General features: G+C 45.9%; 1 protein-coding gene across 1 annotated transcript in view; it reads right to left on the minus strand.

Annotated features, from left to right (window-relative positions):
- The window catches only part of LOC119958280 (deleted in malignant brain tumors 1 protein-like), a 135,843-nt gene that overhangs the window by 107,465 nt on the left and 9,493 nt on the right, over positions 1-18,885 (minus strand). The window contains exon 3 of the mRNA XM_038786712.1: positions 1,392-1,706. Within this exon, the coding sequence (XP_038642640.1) occupies positions 1,392-1,706 (315 nt within the window). The remainder of the gene's footprint in view (positions 1-1,391; positions 1,707-18,885) is intronic.

The following is an 18,885-nucleotide window of genomic DNA, read 5'->3' on the forward strand; positions in this document are numbered from 1 at the left end:
ATGCCTATTCTCCTCTGGGTAGAGTTTTATTGGGAATAACTCCTTTCAGACACCAGCGGCAAGTCGTGTTGACTTTCAGAGATTACGGCTTAACATGAGTGCCGTTGACAAAAGCTCCTGCCAGATTTGCAAAGTCCCAGCAAAAACTAAACGGTAAACTGCCTGCTGTACAACTAGTCTCCCGTTTAATATATCAGATATATCCCTCCAACTGGTTTATGACTATCTTACTAGTGATAACCACAACCCCCAATATCGAATCCTCAGGGAGCATTCTTTCTTTTTGGGCAGAGAAATGTCAGATGGAGTTGAATCCAGGCAAATGTGAGGTGATGCATTTTGGAAAATCAAATTCAAGAGCGGACTATATGGTCAATGGAAGGGTCCTGGGGAAAACTGATGTACAGAATGATTTGGGAGTTCAGGTCCATTGTAACCTGACGATGGCAACGCAGGTTGATAGAGTGGTCAAGAAGGCATACAGCATGCTTGCCTTCATCGGACGGGGTATTGAGTTCAAGAGTTGGCAGGTCATGATACAGTTGTATAGGACTTTGCTTCGGCCACATTTGGAATACTGTGTGCAGTTCTGGTCGCGACATTACCAGAAGGATGTGGATGCTTTGGAGAGGGGGCAGAGGAGGTTCACCAGGATGGTACCTGGTATGGAGGGTGCTAGCTATGAAGAAAGGTTGAGTAGATTATGATTGTTTCCGTTGGAAAGACGGAGGTTGAGGAGGGACCGGATTGAAGTCTAGAAAATTATGAGTGGTATGGACAGGGTGCATAGCAACAAGCTTTTCCCAAGAGTGGGAGTGTCAGTTACAAGGGGTCACGATTTCAAGGTGAGAGGGAGGAATTTTAAGGGAGATGAGCGTGGAAAGGTTTTTACGCAGAGGGTGGTGGGTGCCTGGAACGCTTTACGAACGGAGGTGGTAGAGGCGGGCACGGTAGCATCATTTAAGAGGCATCTAGACAGGTATATGAGCGGGCGGGAACAGAGGGAAGTGGACCTTGGAAAATAGGAGACAGGTTTAGATAAAGGAGCTGGATTGGCGCAGGCTGCGCGTGCCGAAGGGCCTGTTCCTGTGCTGTAATTTTCTTTGTTCTTTGTTCTTTGTTCTATACGCAACAATCTAATGGAATCAAAATATCCATGCTTTGACTGAATGATGACCTAAAACTTCCGACACCTCAGTTCCCTTTGTAGCTACAGTGTCTGGATACCGTAACTTAACATATTTATTAATATTGCTGCAATATAGATATACATACACATATCTGAATCACTCTGCATGAAACACCCGACGTTGGTCACATTATTTACTCAATGGCAATAGAATAAAAGTGATAATATCTGACATCCTACATTTGGATAATTGTAGTCTTACCATTGTAACAGGTTACACCGGCATCTTCGCCGTGATGGCAGTTATGAACTCCGAAGCCTCCGAAGGAGCAGGAGGAGAGCGAGAGCTCGGTTCCCGTGCACGCTACGTTATCCATCCAAATCTTGCCGCTTCCTGCTCCAAATCTAGCTGAGGAGTGGACACTCTTTGCATTCCCACAGCGCAGCTGACGGCAGACAACTTCGGCATCGACCATTCCCCAATCATCATCGCAAACAGTCCCCCATTGACTGTTGTGATCAATCTCCAGCCTCCCTGAGCAACGATTGGGCCCATTCACCAGTCTCACACTACTCACTGCAATGACACCAAATTCACGTTACCAGCAACCCTTTACAATGCCATTGAGATAACGAGACAGTTTCGATTCATCCGTTTTTCCTACTAATTATAGATAACTAACGAACGTGGGCGAGATACAGCTTCATAGGGGTGTGGTTGTCCAGGAATAATATTCCGCAATGTCATTCATGTTACGGTGGAAGAGGAGCAGTTTCAATTGGCAATGCAGGTAATCTATGTTTTCATTAGATCATAATAAATAGGAACAGGTGTTAGCAGTTCTGTCTATCGAGTCTACTCTGCCATTCAATCGGATACTGGCTGGTTAGCTATTCCTCACGTCCACTTTGATGACCTTTTCCTGCAACACTCGATGTATTTACTGATTAAGGATCTATCCATCTATCTATCTATCTATCTATCTATCTATCTATCTATCTATCTATCTATCTATCTATCTATCTATCTATCTATCTATCTATCTATCTATCTATCTATCTATCTATCTATCTATCTATCTATCTATCTATCTATCTATCTATCTATCTATCTATCTATCTATCTATCTATCTATCTATCTATCTATCTATCTATCTATCTATCTATCTATCTATCTATCTATCTATCTATCTATCTATCTATCTATCTATCTATCTATCTATCTATCTATCTATCTATCTATCTATCTATCTATCTATCTATCTATCTATCGATCTATCGATCTATCTATCTATCTATCTATCTATCTATCTATCTATCTATCTATCTATCTATCTATCTATCTATCTATCTATCTATCTATCTATCTATCTATCTATGTATCAAGCTATCAATCTATCTATCTCTCTATCTCTCTATCTATCTATCCATCTAGTGATCAAGGAAAACCCCAAGGCTTTTTACTCTCATGTGAGAAATAAAAGAATGACCAGGGTGAGGGTAGGGCCCGTCAAGGCCAGTAGTTGGAACTTGTGCTTGGAGTCAGAACAAATAGGAGAGGCGTTGAATGAATACTTTTCTTCAGTGTTCACCAAGGAGAGGGGCCATGTTTTTGAGGATCAGAGTGTGATACAGGCGGGTAGGCTGGAGAAGATAAATGTTCTGAGGAAGGATGTATCTGCAATTTTGAAAAACATGAGGGTCGACAAGTCCCATGGGCCATATAGGATATATCCAAGGATTCATTGGGAGGCTTTGATCTCTGTATCCTCACGATCCATGCGGATACTTCCAGAGGACTGGAGAACGGAGAAAGTTGTTCCTCTGTTCAAAAAGGGAATAGGAATGACATTGATATTGATAGGCCAGTTAGTCTTTATTCGGGGGTCGGTACGTTAATGGAAAAGGTCCTGAAGAATAGGATGTTTGGCCAATTGGAAAGATGCAGCTAAATCCGGGATAGTCAACACGGATTCGTGAAGGGTAAGTCTTGCCTCACAAATTTTATTGAATTATTTGAGGAGGTAACTAAGTGTGTAGATGATGGTAGAGCAGTTGATGTCGAATAAATAGATTTTTGTAAGGCCTTTGATAAGGTTCACCATTGTCGGCTCATGAAGAAAGTAAGGAGGTGGTGATAGAGGGAAATTTAGCCAATTGGATAAGTTACGGGCTATAAGATAGAAGAAAGAGGGTGGTGGTGGATGGAAAATGTTCTGACTGGAGACCAGTTACCAGCGGTGTACCACTGGGAACAGAGCTGGGCCCTCTGCTTTTTGTGATTTTTATCAATGATTTGGAGGAAGGGACTGAACGGTGGGTCAGTAAATTTGCTGATGACACCAAGATTGGTGGAGTAGTGGATGAGGTGGAGGGCTGCTGTCGCCTGCAAAGTGACATTGATTGGATTCAGAGCTGGGCCAAAAAATGGCAGATGGAGTTTAACTCTGATAAGTGCGAGGTGATTAATTTTGGTAGAAAAAAATTGAATACGGTTGCAGAGTCAACGGCAGGGTTCTGAGGAATGTGGGGGAACAGTGAGATCTTGGTGTTCATGCCCACAGATCTCTGAAGACTGCCTCTTTCATTGATAGAGCCGTGAAGAAAGCTTATAGTGTGTTAGCGTTTATTAACATGGGGTTGAATTTAAGAGCAGCGGGGTCATGCTGCAACTATACATGACCCTGGTGAGTCCACATTTGGAGTATTGTGTGCAGCTCTGGTCACCACATTGCAGGATGGACGTGGAAGCATTGGAAAGGGTGCAAAGAAGATTTATCAGGATGCGTCCTGGATGCAGGATTGGTTATTTGAGGAACGGTTTAGGGAGCTACGGCTTTTCTCTTTGGAGCGGAGGAGGATGAGAGGCGACTTAATAGAGGTTTATAAGACGATGGCGGGGATAGACAGAATGGACGTTCAGAGACTATTTCCTCGGCTGGATGTAGCTGTTACAAGGGGGCATAACTATAAGATTCAGGTGGGAGATATAGGAGGGCTATCCTAGGTAGGTTCTTGACTCAGAGAGTGGTTAGGGTGTGCAATGGACTGCCTGCTGTGATAGTGAAGTCGGACTCTTTAGGAACTTTCAAGCGGTTATTGGATAGGCAGATGGAGCACACCAGAATGACAGGGAGTGGGATCGCTTGATCTTGGTTTCGGACAATGCTCGGCACAACATCGAGGGCCTAAGGGCCTGTTCTGTGCTGTACAATTCTTTGTCCCACCGATCTATTTATCTATCTATCTTTCTATCTATCTACCGATCTGTCTATACATCCACCTATCCATCTTTCTACTATCTCAGGCTTAACTGTACACAAGAAGTCTTCTCCCACAGCTCTCTGAGAAAAGAAACCCAAGACGTGGTACCCGCTGAGAAAACACCTAATCTCAGACTTGAATTGGAACGCATTTATTCTGAGTCTGTGCCCTCTGGCCCGATATTCTCCCAAGAGGTGAATCATCTTCTCAGGATTTTCCCTGTCAATCTCAGAATAATCTCATATTTTTTAATGATATCAACTCCAATTCTTCAAGATTCCAAAGACTAGAGTCACAAACTCTTGAAATGATGCTCATTGGAAAATCCCTTCAAACCGGCATCATCCGACTGAATCTTTTCTGAAACCCTTCCAATGACATAATATCTTTTCTCAAATAATGGGATCAAACACTATGACTTTACCCCAGATGTGGTCTCATAAGTACACTGTACAGTTGCAGCAAGATTTCCCGACCAACCTGCTTCAAATCCCCTTTCCAACGCTGCCAATATTCCATTAGCCTCCTTTGGTCCTTGCTGCGCCTCGGTGCTACGTTTCTGTGTTTTTTGCAACAGTACCGCCAGGTCCCTTTGTGTTGCAGGTTTTTGAATGTTTATCTATTTAAATAATACCTTGTTCGTTTAATCTGCCTTCCACAATTAAAACGTTCACTTTGCCAACCGCATACCTAAGCTCCCGTTTGCTGGTGTGGCCAGTTAAGTGTACTCCACACCAACAGTCATTCAAAAAATGAACTCTATCCATTCCTGGCTTGTGTTGATGTTTCTCTGAGTTGGCGTTTAATGTGACACATGTACGGAGAGGAGTTGAAATGGGCTGGAAGCTTAATGGGCTGAGAACGTGCATTGATGCCGCTCATTATGTTGCAATTGTATAAGGTGTTAGTGCGGCCACACCTGGAGTATTGTGTTCAGTTTTGGTCTCCTGACTTGAGAAAGGACGTACTGGCCTTGGAGGGTGTGCAGAGGAGATTCGCTAGGTTAATCCCAGAGCTGAAGGGGTTGGATTATGAGGAGAGGTTGAGTAGACTGGGACTGTACTCGTTGGAATTTAGAAGGATGAGGGGGGGATCTTATAGATACATTTAAAATTATGAAGGGAATAGATAGGATAGGTGCGGGCAGGTTGTTTCCACTGGCGGGTGACCGCAGAACTAGGGGACATAGCCTCAAAATAAGGGGAATTAGATTTAGGACTGAGTTTAGGAGGAACTTCTTCACCCAAATGGTGATGAATCTATGGAATTCCTTGCCCAGTGAAGCAGTTGAGGCTCCTTCATTACATGTTTTTAAGGTAAAGATAGATACTTTTTTGAAGAATAAAGGGATTAAGGGTTATGGTGTTCGGGCCGGAAAGTGGAGCTGAGTCCACAAAAGATCACCCATGATCTAATTGAATGGCGGGGCAGGCTCGAGGGGGCAGATGGCCTACTCCTGCTCCTAGTTCTTATGTTCTTATGTTCATGACCCACAAGCAAATGTATATGAACAACGTGGACGAGGGAAGTGCATGCTCTATGGCCAAGTGTGCTGATGATACCATGAGGGATGTCGAAAGATTCGGTAGAGATTAATGAACGTGGTAGGCAGCATGGCCAGTCAGTGGTTAGCATTGCTGCCTCACGACGTCGAGGTCCCAGGTTCGATCCGGCTCTCGATCACTGTCTATTTGGAGTTTGCACATTCTCCCCATCTTTGCGAGGATTTCGCAGGGAAGGTGGACGGACCACGCTAAATTGTCTCTTAATTTCAAAAATTGAATTGGGTACTCCAAGTGAAAAAATAAAGTATTGTTCATTTAGATGCCTAAAGGTTGCAGTAATGACGCAGAATAGTGACACGATATTTGGATTGAATAAACTCTTTGGGCTTTCCTCAGTGTTGCACTGGTATGGCCAGAAAAAAATGTATTGATCCCTACTTTCTTCATTTTGTTGGTTTCGTCGTCATGGGCGGCAAATATGATTTGAAAATCATGATTTATTGCTAAAGTTAAGTATGTACAAGTATCAACCCCACTCCTAGTCGGCACAACTCTACAGCTCGGCTTCAACCTGGGCCGTCTTTAGTAGTGCTGAGGAAACTGGCCCACCAATGGACCACACCTCCCACCCACTGCAGGGGCACTACCATTCCACAGTATTCACGGGGAGATTCCCGGGTTGTCCCCATCGGATACGTGAGTGTTATAACACATAGATAAACTGAACATATTATTCGAATGGAAAAAGATTGCAGAACAAAGCGCGGGTTTTTGGTGCATATATCAAATAGATTAAGTGTGCGGATAAAACAAGTGATTGGGGAGACTAACTGGCAGCTTGCGTTAACTTCAAGTGAAATGGAATATAAAATAATACATTGTCCAGCAATTGTACAAGACTTTGGTGAGAGATCTTCTGTATTTTTAGAAGTTGTGTTCTCCCTATTTAATGCCAATTAAATTATTGCCATGGAGCATTTCAGTGCATTCACCGGATTTATTCTTGGAATTAATATTCAGTCTAAGGATGGAACGGCTCAACAGACTACGTCTTCACTCATTAGAATTCAGAAGAAAGGGAGGTGACTATTTGAAACATTGAATTTGATGATCATAATGTATGGCGGAGGGGATCCGAAGGGCCGAATGGCCTCTTACTGCTCGCAATTTTCCGTGCATGTTTCTATGAATAAGATCCTAGCTTAAAATGGCGGATATCCTGAATATGTTCCTCCTTCCAGGAGACTGACATTCGGGGTCATAGTTTAAACATCATAGCAAAATAATTGTGCCCAAAAAGTGTGGTTTGAGAGAATTCATCTGAGAATGTCTCCAACAGTCTTTGCCTTTATTCAACTCAGGTTAGGACCGTTTTTAGTTTCCTGGTGAGGCAAGGGAGTCAGGCATCTGACAAAGACCACTAACAGGTCATCCATCATCTTACTACGTGAGTGGAGCATCCATAAAGTTTCCAATGGACAATCCTCCTTCCTTTTTCCTACAACAAGAAGTAGATTGAGAATGAGGCATGAAAACAGAAAGATAAGCTATAATAATAATAATGTTTATTAGTGCGAAAATTAGGCTTACGTTAACAATGCAATCACGTTTCTGTGAAAAGCCTCTTGTCGGCACACTCCGGCGCCTGTTCGGATACACAGAGGGAGAATTCTGAATGTCCTATTCACCTAACAGCACGTCTTTCGGGACTTGTGAAACGAAACCGGAGCACCGGGAGGATACCCACGCAGACACGGGGCGAACGTGCTGACTCGACAGAGACAGTGACCCGAGCCGGGAACTGGACCTGGGACCTGGCGCAGTGAAGAAACAGTGCTAATCACTGTGGTTCCGTGCCGGCCATCACTGGTAAACAAACAGAAATGGAGGAGGAGCGTTCCGAAGTGGGCCACAGATTGTGCGGGCCCTATAGACTGGATGGTGGACGAAAGGTTAGGCTAAGGACAAAAACATCGGGAGCTGCCAGAATGTTTGAAATGACAACAGAGCGCAGGTTGTCCACGGGAACTGAATTAGATATAAGAGCCAACATGGATTAATGAACACCAATTGGGAATTGTAAGAGAAGGAATAACGGAAATTCTGAAACTATCCTTGAACAGATATCCATAACAACTTTTCATGATATGATTACAGTCTCGAAACAATAACAAGAGGCAAAACACGTCCCTGCCACATTTGCAAAAAGTAAGAGGGGATCAATTGCCCAGAAAACGTTGATCTACACGTTTCTCAAATGAGAAGTCAGCTTTAACTTGAACTGCAGACTGGGACGCCGTTAGATGTAGGAAAGCAGAGTTGTCATTGCAAGAACCTATTTGAGAAGATTCTGAGGGTTGGATCTATTCACATTTGGAAGAAAATTGAGTGTTCAGTGATAGGCAGCATGGTTTTCTGCAGAGAAGGTCATGTCTTACAAACTGAATAGAATAATTTGAGGAAGTGACATTAACTTGATCAGGGAAGGGCTGTAGATGTCATATACATGGACTTCAGTAAGGCGTTTGATAACGTCTCCCACAGCAGGTTGATGGAAAAAGTTGAGTCGTATCGGGTTCAGGGTGTACCAGCTAGATGGATAAAGTACTAGCTGGGCAACAGGAGACAGAGTAGTGGTGGAAGGAAGTGTCTAAAAATGGAGAAAGGTGACTAGTGGTGTTCCACAGGTATCCGTGCTCGGACCACTGTTGATTGTAATATACATAAATGATCTGGACTAAGGTGGAGGTGGTCTGATTAGCAAGATTGTAGATGATACCAGATTGGTGGGGTGGCACTTAGCGAGGAGGAGTGTCAGAGAATACCGCAAAATATAGATAGCCTGGAAAGTGGGCAGAGAAATGACAGATGGAGTTCAATCCAGGCAAATGCGTTGTGATGCATTTTGGAAGATCAAAGCCAAGAGCGCACTATATCGTCAATGGAAGAGTCCTGGGAAAATTTGATGTACAGAAAGATCTGGGAGTTCAGGTCCATTGTACCCTGAAGGTGGCAAAGCAGGTCGATAGAGTGGTCAAGGTGGCATACAGCATGCTTGCCTTCATGGGACGGGGCATTGAGTACAAGATTCGGCAGGTCATGTTACAGTTGTATAGGGGTTCGGTTAGGCCACATTTGGAATACTGCGTGCAGTTCTGGTCGCCACATTACCAGAAGGATTTGGATGCTTTAGAGAGGGTGCAGGGGAGGTTCACCAGGGGATGTTGGCTGGTATGGAGGGTGCTAGCTATGATAAAAGGTTGAGTAGAATATGATTGTGTTCGTTGGAAAGACGGAGGTTGAGGAGGAACCTGATTGAGGTCCACAAAATTATGAGAGGTGTAGACAGGATGGATATCTTTTTCCAAGAGTGGGTGTGTCAATTACAAGGGGTCACGGTTTAAATGTGAGAGGAGGAAAGTTTAGGGGAGATGAGCGTGTTAAGTGTTTTACGCAGTGGGTAGTGGTTGCCTGGAACGCTTTGCCAGCGAAAGTGGTAGAGGCGGGCATGATAGCATCATTTAAGGTGCTTGTAGACAGATATATGAACGGGCGGGGAACAGAGGGAAATAGATCCTTGGAAAATAGTACACAGATTTAAATAAAGGCTCGGAGGTCCTGTTCCTGGGCTGTAATTTCCTTTGTTCTTTGTTCTTTGTAAGAAATAAAAAGTCTTAGGAAAATCTAGAGGGAGTGCAGGTCCTTAAGCATCTGCTGGAACTTCAGTCTTTACTGCCATTAATACCGTTGAACTTTGAAAGCAGTCTTCATCATCAGAGTTTTTCTTTCATCCTTTGTGTATTGCCTGGTTGCAACTACGGTTGACGACAAGGTTATCGTTTGATTCACCACTTGGAAAATACTTTTTGTGTACCTGTTGTATTTAATTTTCGCACGGATGCACAAACTAGATGCAGAGATAATGATTTCCCTGCTCAGTCAGTCAGGAGATCAGGAGACATAGTCTCAGGAAATGTAGTTGCCCATTTAGGACTGATATGGATTGGATTGGATTTGTTTATTGTCACGTGCACCGAGGTACAGTGAAATGTAAATAAAAAGAAAAGACATAATAGGGCAACACAAACTACAAAATGCAAACACATAGATACCTATATAATATTTCCTACTAAAGGATAGTGGTGTTGTGTAATTTTCAGCGGAGAAGTCAGTGGAGTCCCAACAAATGAATGTATTCAGAAAGTGAAAGATCATCGTTTAGATTTTAATGGCATCGAGGGTATTTGGAGTAAGCAGGGATACGGCATTGAGATGGACGATCAGTAAATTTAGGATTCAATTGCGGGGAAGGTTCGAAGTGTCCAATAACCTTCTGCTATTCCTAGATTATATGTTTTTCTGTTTCTATGCCCATGTATTATCGACATTTAATCCGTATCTCACTTATTTGCATGAATAAGATGTGTGTGGTTGTGAGAGTGTGTGAGTGTGAGTGTGATAGTGTACGAGTAAGAGTATGAGTGAACGTGTGAGATTCTGACTGTGAAAGTCATAGTGTGAGAGTCAGAGTCAGAGTAAGATTCAAATGTGAGAGTGTAAGTGTCGGTGAAAGTGTGAGAGCGAGAAAAAAAAATTGCGAGATTGTGAGAGTGAAAGTATTAGATTTGAGAGTGAGAGTGAGAGTGTAGGGTGAAAGCGTGAGAGTGGGAGAATCTGTCTTCGAAAGGAGAGGGAGAGTTGATCGTGAAATTTTGAGAATTTGTGCGAGTTGAGAGTTTAAGTGTGAGTTTGAAAGTGTGAGTGTGAGGATTTGACTATGGGAGTGAGAGTGTCTGCGTCAGACTCTGAGAATGTGAGACTGACAATGTGAGTGTGAGGTTGTGCGTGAAGGCGCGAGAGTGAGGTTATGTGCAAAAGTGTGAAAGGTTGTAAATGTTTCAGAGGCAAGGTCTGAAAGTCAGAGACAGTGAGCGACAGTGTGAGAGTCAGACTGTGAAAATGAGGGTGTGTGTAGGAATATAAGTTTGAGAAAGCGAGAGTGTGAGACTGTGATTGCGAGAACCAGACTGTGATAGTGTGTGAGGGTGAGAGTGTCAGGATAAGAGTATGAGAGTGAATGAGTGAGAATGAATGAGTGAGAGTGAATGGGTGAGGATGTAAGAGTCGTAATGTGAGATTTTGAGAGCCAGACTGAGAATTAGACTGTGAGTACGTGAACGTAAGAACGAGTGTGAGAGCGAGTGTGAGGGTGAGAGTGCGAATGAGTGAGTATGGGAGTGAACATTTGAGATTGTGTGAGTCAAATTGTGAAAGTGAAATTGCGAGGCTCCGGTTGATGTCAAACTGCGAACTTATGTGATTGAGTGTATGAGAGTCCATAAAGGTGTGAGAGTGTAAACGCGACACTGTGAGAGTGTGTGTGAAAGTGTCATAGTGTGCGAGTGATACTGTGAGGGTGGTAGTATGACAGTGAGAGCGAGCACCTGAAAGGGAGAATTGAGAGTGTGTATGTAAGAGTGTCAGAGTAAGAGTGTGAGAATCAACGGGTCAGTGTGAGAGAGCGAGAGACTGATAATGTGAGAGCGAGGATATGAGTGTTAGAGTAATATAGTGTAACAATTTGTGCGGGTGAGCGTGTTGGGATGAACATTTGAGAAAATATTTGTCCAGTGTGTGAGAGTATAGTGTGAATGTGAGTGTGAGAGACAGTGTGCGGGTGAGAGTTCGGGAATGAGTGTGTGAGAGTGAGAGTGTAAGTGAGAGAGTGTGAAAGTAAGAATGGGAGAGTGAGAGGCAGAGTGGCAGTCAGAATGTGAGAGTGTGAGTGAATGTGCGAAAGTGGAAGTTTGACAGCGTGAGTGTGAGAGATTGAAAGTGTGTGTCTGAAGGTGTGAGAGTTAAGGTGTGAACTGTGAGAGTCATCAGTGAAAGTACAAGTGTGAATGAGAGTGAAAATGATAGTTTGTGAGAGTCACACTCAGAGTGAGACTGTGAAAGTGTGAGACAGAGAGTAACAGTGAGAGTTTAGAGCGAATGTGTTAGAGTGTGACAGTGAATGTGTGAGTGTATGAAATTGTGTGAGATACCGAGAGATTGAGTGCCAGAGTGGGAGTTTGAGAATTAGAGTCTGAGATTGAGAGCATGGAAATGAGTGTGAGAGTGGGGGAAAGTACGATGTGAAAGTGAGAGTGAGTGTGAGAATAACAGTGCAGGTCTGAGAGCGTGAGAGTGCAATAATCGGACTGTGAAAGTGTGAGAGTGAATGTGAGCGTTTGAGTGTGACAGTGTGAATTTGAAAGTGAATGCGTTAAAGTGTGAGAGAACATGTGAGTCTGTGAGGGTGCATGATAATCAGAGTATGAGAGTGTGATAGTGAGTGTGCGATTGAGAGAGTGAGAATGTGAGAGTGAAAGTATGGATTGCGAGCGTGAGTGTGTGATAATCAGCCTTTGAGAGTGTGAGAATGTGACCATATGAGTGTGACTGAGACTTTAAGAGTAAATGCGCGAGTGTGAGAGTTGTCGAGTGGAATTGTAGGTCTGTGCGATCGCACAGTTAAGAGAGTGAGAGTGTGAGTGTTATAGTTTGCGAGAGTCAGACAGAGAGTCAGACCGTGACAGTGTAAGAGTGAAATCGTGAGAAATAGTGTGTGAGAGTGAGAATTTGTGAGGGAAAGCCTGCACGTCTAATAATCACAGTGATAGAGGGACTGTTCGCGTGAGAATGTGATAGTTTGTGAGAGTGAGACAGAGCCAGCCTGAAATTGTGAGAGTAAGAATGTGAGAGTTTGAGAGTGAATGTGTGAGTCGGAGAGTCAGAATGCGGGTTAGACAATAGAATATGAGTGAATGTGTGATAGGGAGAGGTTAGCGTGAAAATTTGACAGCGTGCGAGAGTGAGACAGTGAACTTACGTCAGTGAGAATGTGGTGTGAAAGTGCGATTTGAGCGCACAAGTGAAATTGTGATAGTGTGTGAGAGTGTCAGAGTCAGTCTGCGAGAGAGAGATTGTGAGTGTTTGAGTGTGAGAGTGAGGTCCTGACAGTTTGCATGTGAGAGTTTGAAAGTCAATATGTGAGAGTGAATGTGTGAGAGTGTGTCTGAGTGCTAGAGAGTGTGAGAGTGAGCATGAATGTGATAGTGAGACTGTTAGAGTGAAAGTGAGGGTGTGAGAGTGAGATGGTGGGATGAGAGCGTGAGAAAAAGACTGAAATTGTGAGAATGAGAGTTTAAGTGTAAATGTGTGAGTGTGCGGGGGGGACATCTAGGAGAATAAAGGCTTCAATTGTCGCCTAATCTCGCTTCTAGGGTCATTGATCGAGCATCAATTTGTTATACTAGATTTTAAAGAATAGCGTTTCTGCACCTCAAGCCGGAGTGTCTGCAATTGAATCCCCACGCGGCAAATGCAGCAGCAACCTTCGAACACTGGCTGGCGACCTCCAACGGGTACCTCAGGGTGGCCACAGCTATACCCACGGAAGACCAGCAGATGCAAGTTCTTCATTCGAGGGTGAGCCCAGAAATCTACATACTCATCGAGGATGCGGAAAACTTGGAGGCCCCGATGGCCTGTTGAAAGGCTATTATATTCGACCAGTGAATCAGGTCTGAGCCCAACATCTGCAATCGACGGGGCGGCAAATACCCGGGGAATCACTGGAGCACTTCTACCGTGCGCTCCTGGTGTTAGTTACGAACTGTGACTGCCCACAAGTTTCAGCCAGCGACCACACAGAAGTTTTAATCCTGGACACATTCGTTGCAGGTATGCTCTCCTCCCAAATCCGCCAGCGGCTGCTCGAAAAAGAGACACTATTTTTAAAACCCTTTATGCCTGCTTCTTCCCTGTCTAGGTTTGTTGAATCATTAAAAGAACACTGTTCCACAACAGTCATTAAATGTGTGCGTGTGTTCTTTTAAGTCCAGAACAAGCTGCAATGTTGTCATTTTCAAAGCATTTAGAACTGGAGATATGCAATCCACATTAACAACAGGTTCTGAGCACACAGATGAAGCTTCACATTTCATCCCTTGTTTATAATGAAAATTTCCAAGTTATGGATGTAGTCTCCCGAAACGCCCGCGCGTACGGCCCCGACTACGCGCTAGCCCCTCGGGTAGCGTGCAACACCCCCTCCCGTCCCGCAGCCGACTCTGGTATATCCCCTATTCCCCCGCATGCTTGTGCGCATGACTACCAGGCAACCCCGGGTGACCCTGCTGCTATTTTTGCGGGCAAGCCAAGCACCCTGACGGCACTGCACGGCCTGCACCCTCTCCTGCAAAGGGTGCGGCAAAATGGGCAATTTTGTGGTGGTATGCCAGGCCCGAGCAGTCGCCGCGGTCTCCGGGGGCGAAACAAATCCACCGCCCCACCCTATTTCACGATCCATATGTGGCCAGCGGGCGCCGTCATCTTCCTTTCCGAGAGCCAAGTGTGGACCCCGGGGACCACATGCGACGGATGGGCGCCGCCATTTTGCACATCCCCAGCCATGTGCGACCAGTGGGCGCCGCCATCTTGGCTGGAGTCTCAGGACGCCGATTAGGATGACCACTCATCGCCCGAAGAACATTTCCAGGTTTTGCCACGACTTGCCTCGGTGACCCTGGACCAGTCTCGGCCCCCGAACGCTCCCGACAGCAACGATGACCGTGTTGTTCCATGCACATAAACCATCCTGCCTGATCGACTCCGGAAGCACAGAGAGGTTCCTACACCCCAAAACGGTAAGACGCTGTTCTCTTCCCATGCACCCAGATAATCAAAATATCTCCCTGGCCTCCGGGTATCACTCTGGAGACATCAAAGGGTTCTGTGTAGCGAACCTAACGGTCCAAGGAAGGGAATTTTAAAATTTCTGCCTCTACATCCTCCCTCACCTCTGCACGGCCACGCTCTAGTGTTAGACTTCCAATGTAACCTGCAAAGTTTAACTTTTCAATTCGGTGGCCCTATTACCACCCCCCCCCCCACTCTCTGCAGCGTTGCGACCCTGAAGGTCGAACCGCTTTCCCTTTTTGCGAACCTCACCCTGGATTGCAAACCCATCGCCACCAGGAGTAGATGGTACAGTCCCCAGAACATGACATTCAATAGGTCGATGGCCAGCAGTTATTGAAGAAAGGCATTATCGAGGCTAGCAACAGCCCCTGGAGAGCTTAAGTACTGGTTGTAAAGACCGGGGAGAAGCATAAGATGGCCACCGATTGTAGTCAGACCACGAACAAAGTATACATGGCTTGACACGTACCCTCACCCCGCATATCTGATTTAGTCAACCAGATTGCACTATACAAGGTCTTTTGCACGGTGGATCTCTGGTCCGCCAACCACCAGCTCCCCATTCGCCCTAGTAACCGTAAATACACTACACTCGAAGCAGATGGGCGGCTCCACCACTTCTTAAGGGTTCGTTTCAGTGTCACAATAGGAGTCTCGGTCTTCCAACGGATGATGGACCGAATGCTTGACCGGTACGGTTTGCGGGCAACGTTTCTGTACCGCGATAACGTCACCATCTGCGGCCGTGACCTGAAGGACCATGACACAAACCTGTGTAAATTCCTCCATTCCGCAAAAATCCTTAACCTAACTTACAAGGACAAACGCGTGTTCAGCACCGACCATCTAGCCATCCTCGGCTACATAGTGCATGATGGAGTAACAGGCCGAGATCCCGAACGCATGCACCCCCTCATGGAGTTCGCCCACCCACACTGCTCCCAGGCCCTCAAACGCTACCTGGGATTTTTTTTTCATATTATGCCCAGTAGGTCCCCACATATGCGGACAAGGCTCGCACACTAATCAATTCCACGATTTTTCCCCTGCCGGCAGAGGCCCGCCAGGCCTTCAGCCGCATCAAAACGGACATTGCAAAGGCCACAATGCACGCAATCGATGATTCCATTCCCTTCCAGGTCGAGAGTGACGCGTCCAATGTAGCTTTGGCAGAGACACCCTCAACCAAGCGGGCAGCCCTGTGGCCTTCTTCTCACGCACACTCTACGCTTCAGAAATCCACCATTCCTCAGTTGAAAAGGAGGCCAAAGCCATAGTAGAAGCTGTGCGGCATCGGAGGCATTACCTGGTCGGCAGGAGATTCACTATCCTCACTGACCCACGGACAATCGCTTTCATGTTTGATAATGCACAGCGGGGCGAGAGAAAGAACAATAAAATCTTACAATGGAGAATCAAGCTCACCACCGACAGCTATGAGATCTTGTATCGTCCCGGGAAGCTAAACGAGCCTCCTGATGCTCTATCCACCGGCACATGTGGCAACGCACAGCTGGATCGTCTCCGGGCCCTCCACGATGAACTCTGCCACCCGGGGGTCACTCGATACATCCATTTCATGAAGATGTGCAACCTGCCCTATTCCATCGAGGAGGTCAGACCGCCTCAGAAACTCCTAAAACTGCACGGAGTGGAAGCCACACATCTACAGGCCAGAGAAAGCGCATCTGATAAAGGCTGCCCGTCCCTTTGAACGCCTCAGTGTGGACTTCAAAGGGCCCTCCCCTCCACCGACCGCAATACGTACTTCCAGAAGGCGATTGACGAGTACTCCTGGTTCTCATTCGCCTTCCTCTGCCCCGACATGACATCAGCCACCGTCATAAAATCACTCCACAGTATCTTTACACTGTTCGGTTTCCCCGCCTACATGCACAGTGATAGTGGGTCCTCCTTTATGAGCGATGAACAGCGTCAATTCCTGCTCAGCAAAGGCATTGCCTCGAGCAGGGCGACCAGATACAACCCCCGTGGAACGGACAGGTAGAGAGGGAGAACAAAGCGGTCTGGAAGACCGTCCTACTGGCCCTACGGACCAGGAATCTCCCAGTCTCCCCCTGGCAGGAGGTCCTTCCTGATGCTATTCACTCCATCCGATCACTGCTCTGTGCCACGACCAACCATACACCTCAAGAACCTCTCCTTGTCTTACCTAGGAATTCCTCCTCCGGGACCTCACGCTCCCGACCTGGCTGGCAGCTCCTCGACCTATCCTGCTCCGCAAACACGTGCGGGCGCACAAGTCGGACCCATTGGTCGAGAGGGTCCATCTCCTTCACGCTAACCCTCAATACGTGTGAGCGTACCACGACGACCGACAGGTCTTTGGGACCTGGCGCCCGCTAGATCCACACCCACACCCACACCCCCACCACCACCACCCCCTCCCTCCCACCGGCGCACCCACACCTAGGTGGATCGGTCCTCCCACCGGTTCCATCCAGGGGTGAAGAAGCTGCCAAAGGAGCAGAAGTCATTCCCCTGGAGCCACGGATGCCCGAACAGCCGACTGCATCACCGCCGAAACTATGACAATCGCAGAGGACGAGCAGGGCCCCCGATCGACTAATTGCTTCATTCTGATTTTAAATAAATACTGTAAATATTTGTGACATGTAACGCGGCAAAACACTGTGCTAATGGATACCGGGTACCACCACAACCTCAACCTCTACCACTGTATAACGCGAGACCACCACACCGCTGGACTATTTTTTAACGGGGGTGAATGTGGTAGTCAGTATTAGGGGTATTACGGTAGCCTGGATAATGTTGTAAGACCTGGCTAATGGTGTGGGAGTTACCTGGATAATGTTGTAAGACCTGGATAATGGTGGGGGAGTTACCTGAGACTGCTGTATCATTAGTGAAGCCTGCCTGCTGGTTCCGCCCTGTAAGCGGAGTATAAGGGCCCGTGTCTCCCCAGCAGCTGTATTCTGTATCTGCGAGGCTGGGGGAAATATCTAGTACAATAATGCCTTCAGTTGTCGTCTAATCTCGCTTCTGGAGTCAATGATCGAGCATCAGAGTGTTCGAATGTGACTGTGAGTGTATGAGTGAGTGTGTGAGCGAGAGTGTGAGAATAAGACTGTGATATTATGAGAGATTAAGAGTTAATGTGTGACATTCCGAGAGTGAATGTGAAAGAACGGCAGCGTGCGAGAGAGTCAAGGCGTGAGTGAGTGTGAGAGCGTGAGAGTGTGAGAGTGAATGTGAGAGTGAGAGTGAGAGTGTGAGAGTAGGCTGTTTGTGTGAGAATGAATGTGCGAGTGAGATTGTGAGTGAGAGAATCAGACTGTGATTTCATGACTGAGATAATCAGAATGACATACAGACGGACTGTAAGCGTATGAGGGTGAAACTATGAGAATGAGCATGAAAGTGTGACAGTTTGTGCGAATGTGAGAGTGACCGTACGAGCGTGTGAGAGTGGAAGTGGAAGACTGAGACTGGGATTCAGACTGTGAGAATATGAGATTCATATTATGAGAGTGAGTGCAAGTGTAAGAGTCTGTGCGAATGTGACAGTGAGAAAGTGAGAGTCAGAAGGTAAGTGTAACTACGGGTGTGAGGGTGAGAGTTAGAGCGAGAGTGAGTTGTGACTGTGTGAGTATCCGAGGGGGTATTAAAGCTTGTGAGCGTGAGAGTCTGATAGTCAAATTGTGAGAGTGATATTATACGACTGAGAGTGTGTGTATCAGGCTGTGAGAATGTGAGAGTGAGAATACAGGAGTGAGAGTGTGAGAGGTTGAGAGTGAATGTGTGAGTCTATGAGATTGAATGGGTCAGTGTCGGAATGCCAGGGAGTCAAAGTGAGAGAGTGACCGTGAAAATGTGAGTTTTTGAGATTAAAACTGTGAGAGGCAGACTGTCATAGCAACTAAGAGTCTGTAAGTGTGAGAGTGTCAGAGGGAGTGTGTAAGATTGACAGCGTAAGAATAATATTGTGAGAGTGAAACTTTGAGACCGAGAGCGGGAGTGGGAGGGTAATGGAGTGTCAGAGTTTGTGGGAGTGAGAGTTTGAGAGTTAAAGTGTGAGAGTGAGAATGTGTTGCGGGTTTGAGTGAGATTGTGGCAATTGTCAGATTGTGAGTCAGACTGAGACTGTGAGAGAGCAATTTATGCGTATGAGAGTGAGAGTTTGTGAGTAAATTCAGGAGAGTGTATGTCTCAGTATATGACAGTCTGTGTGTGAGTGCGAGATTGTGTGAGTGTCA

This window comes from Scyliorhinus canicula, chromosome 29 (genome assembly GCF_902713615.1).
Source record: "Scyliorhinus canicula chromosome 29, sScyCan1.1, whole genome shotgun sequence".
In the NCBI taxonomy this organism is placed as follows: domain Eukaryota; kingdom Metazoa; phylum Chordata; class Chondrichthyes; order Carcharhiniformes; family Scyliorhinidae; genus Scyliorhinus; species Scyliorhinus canicula.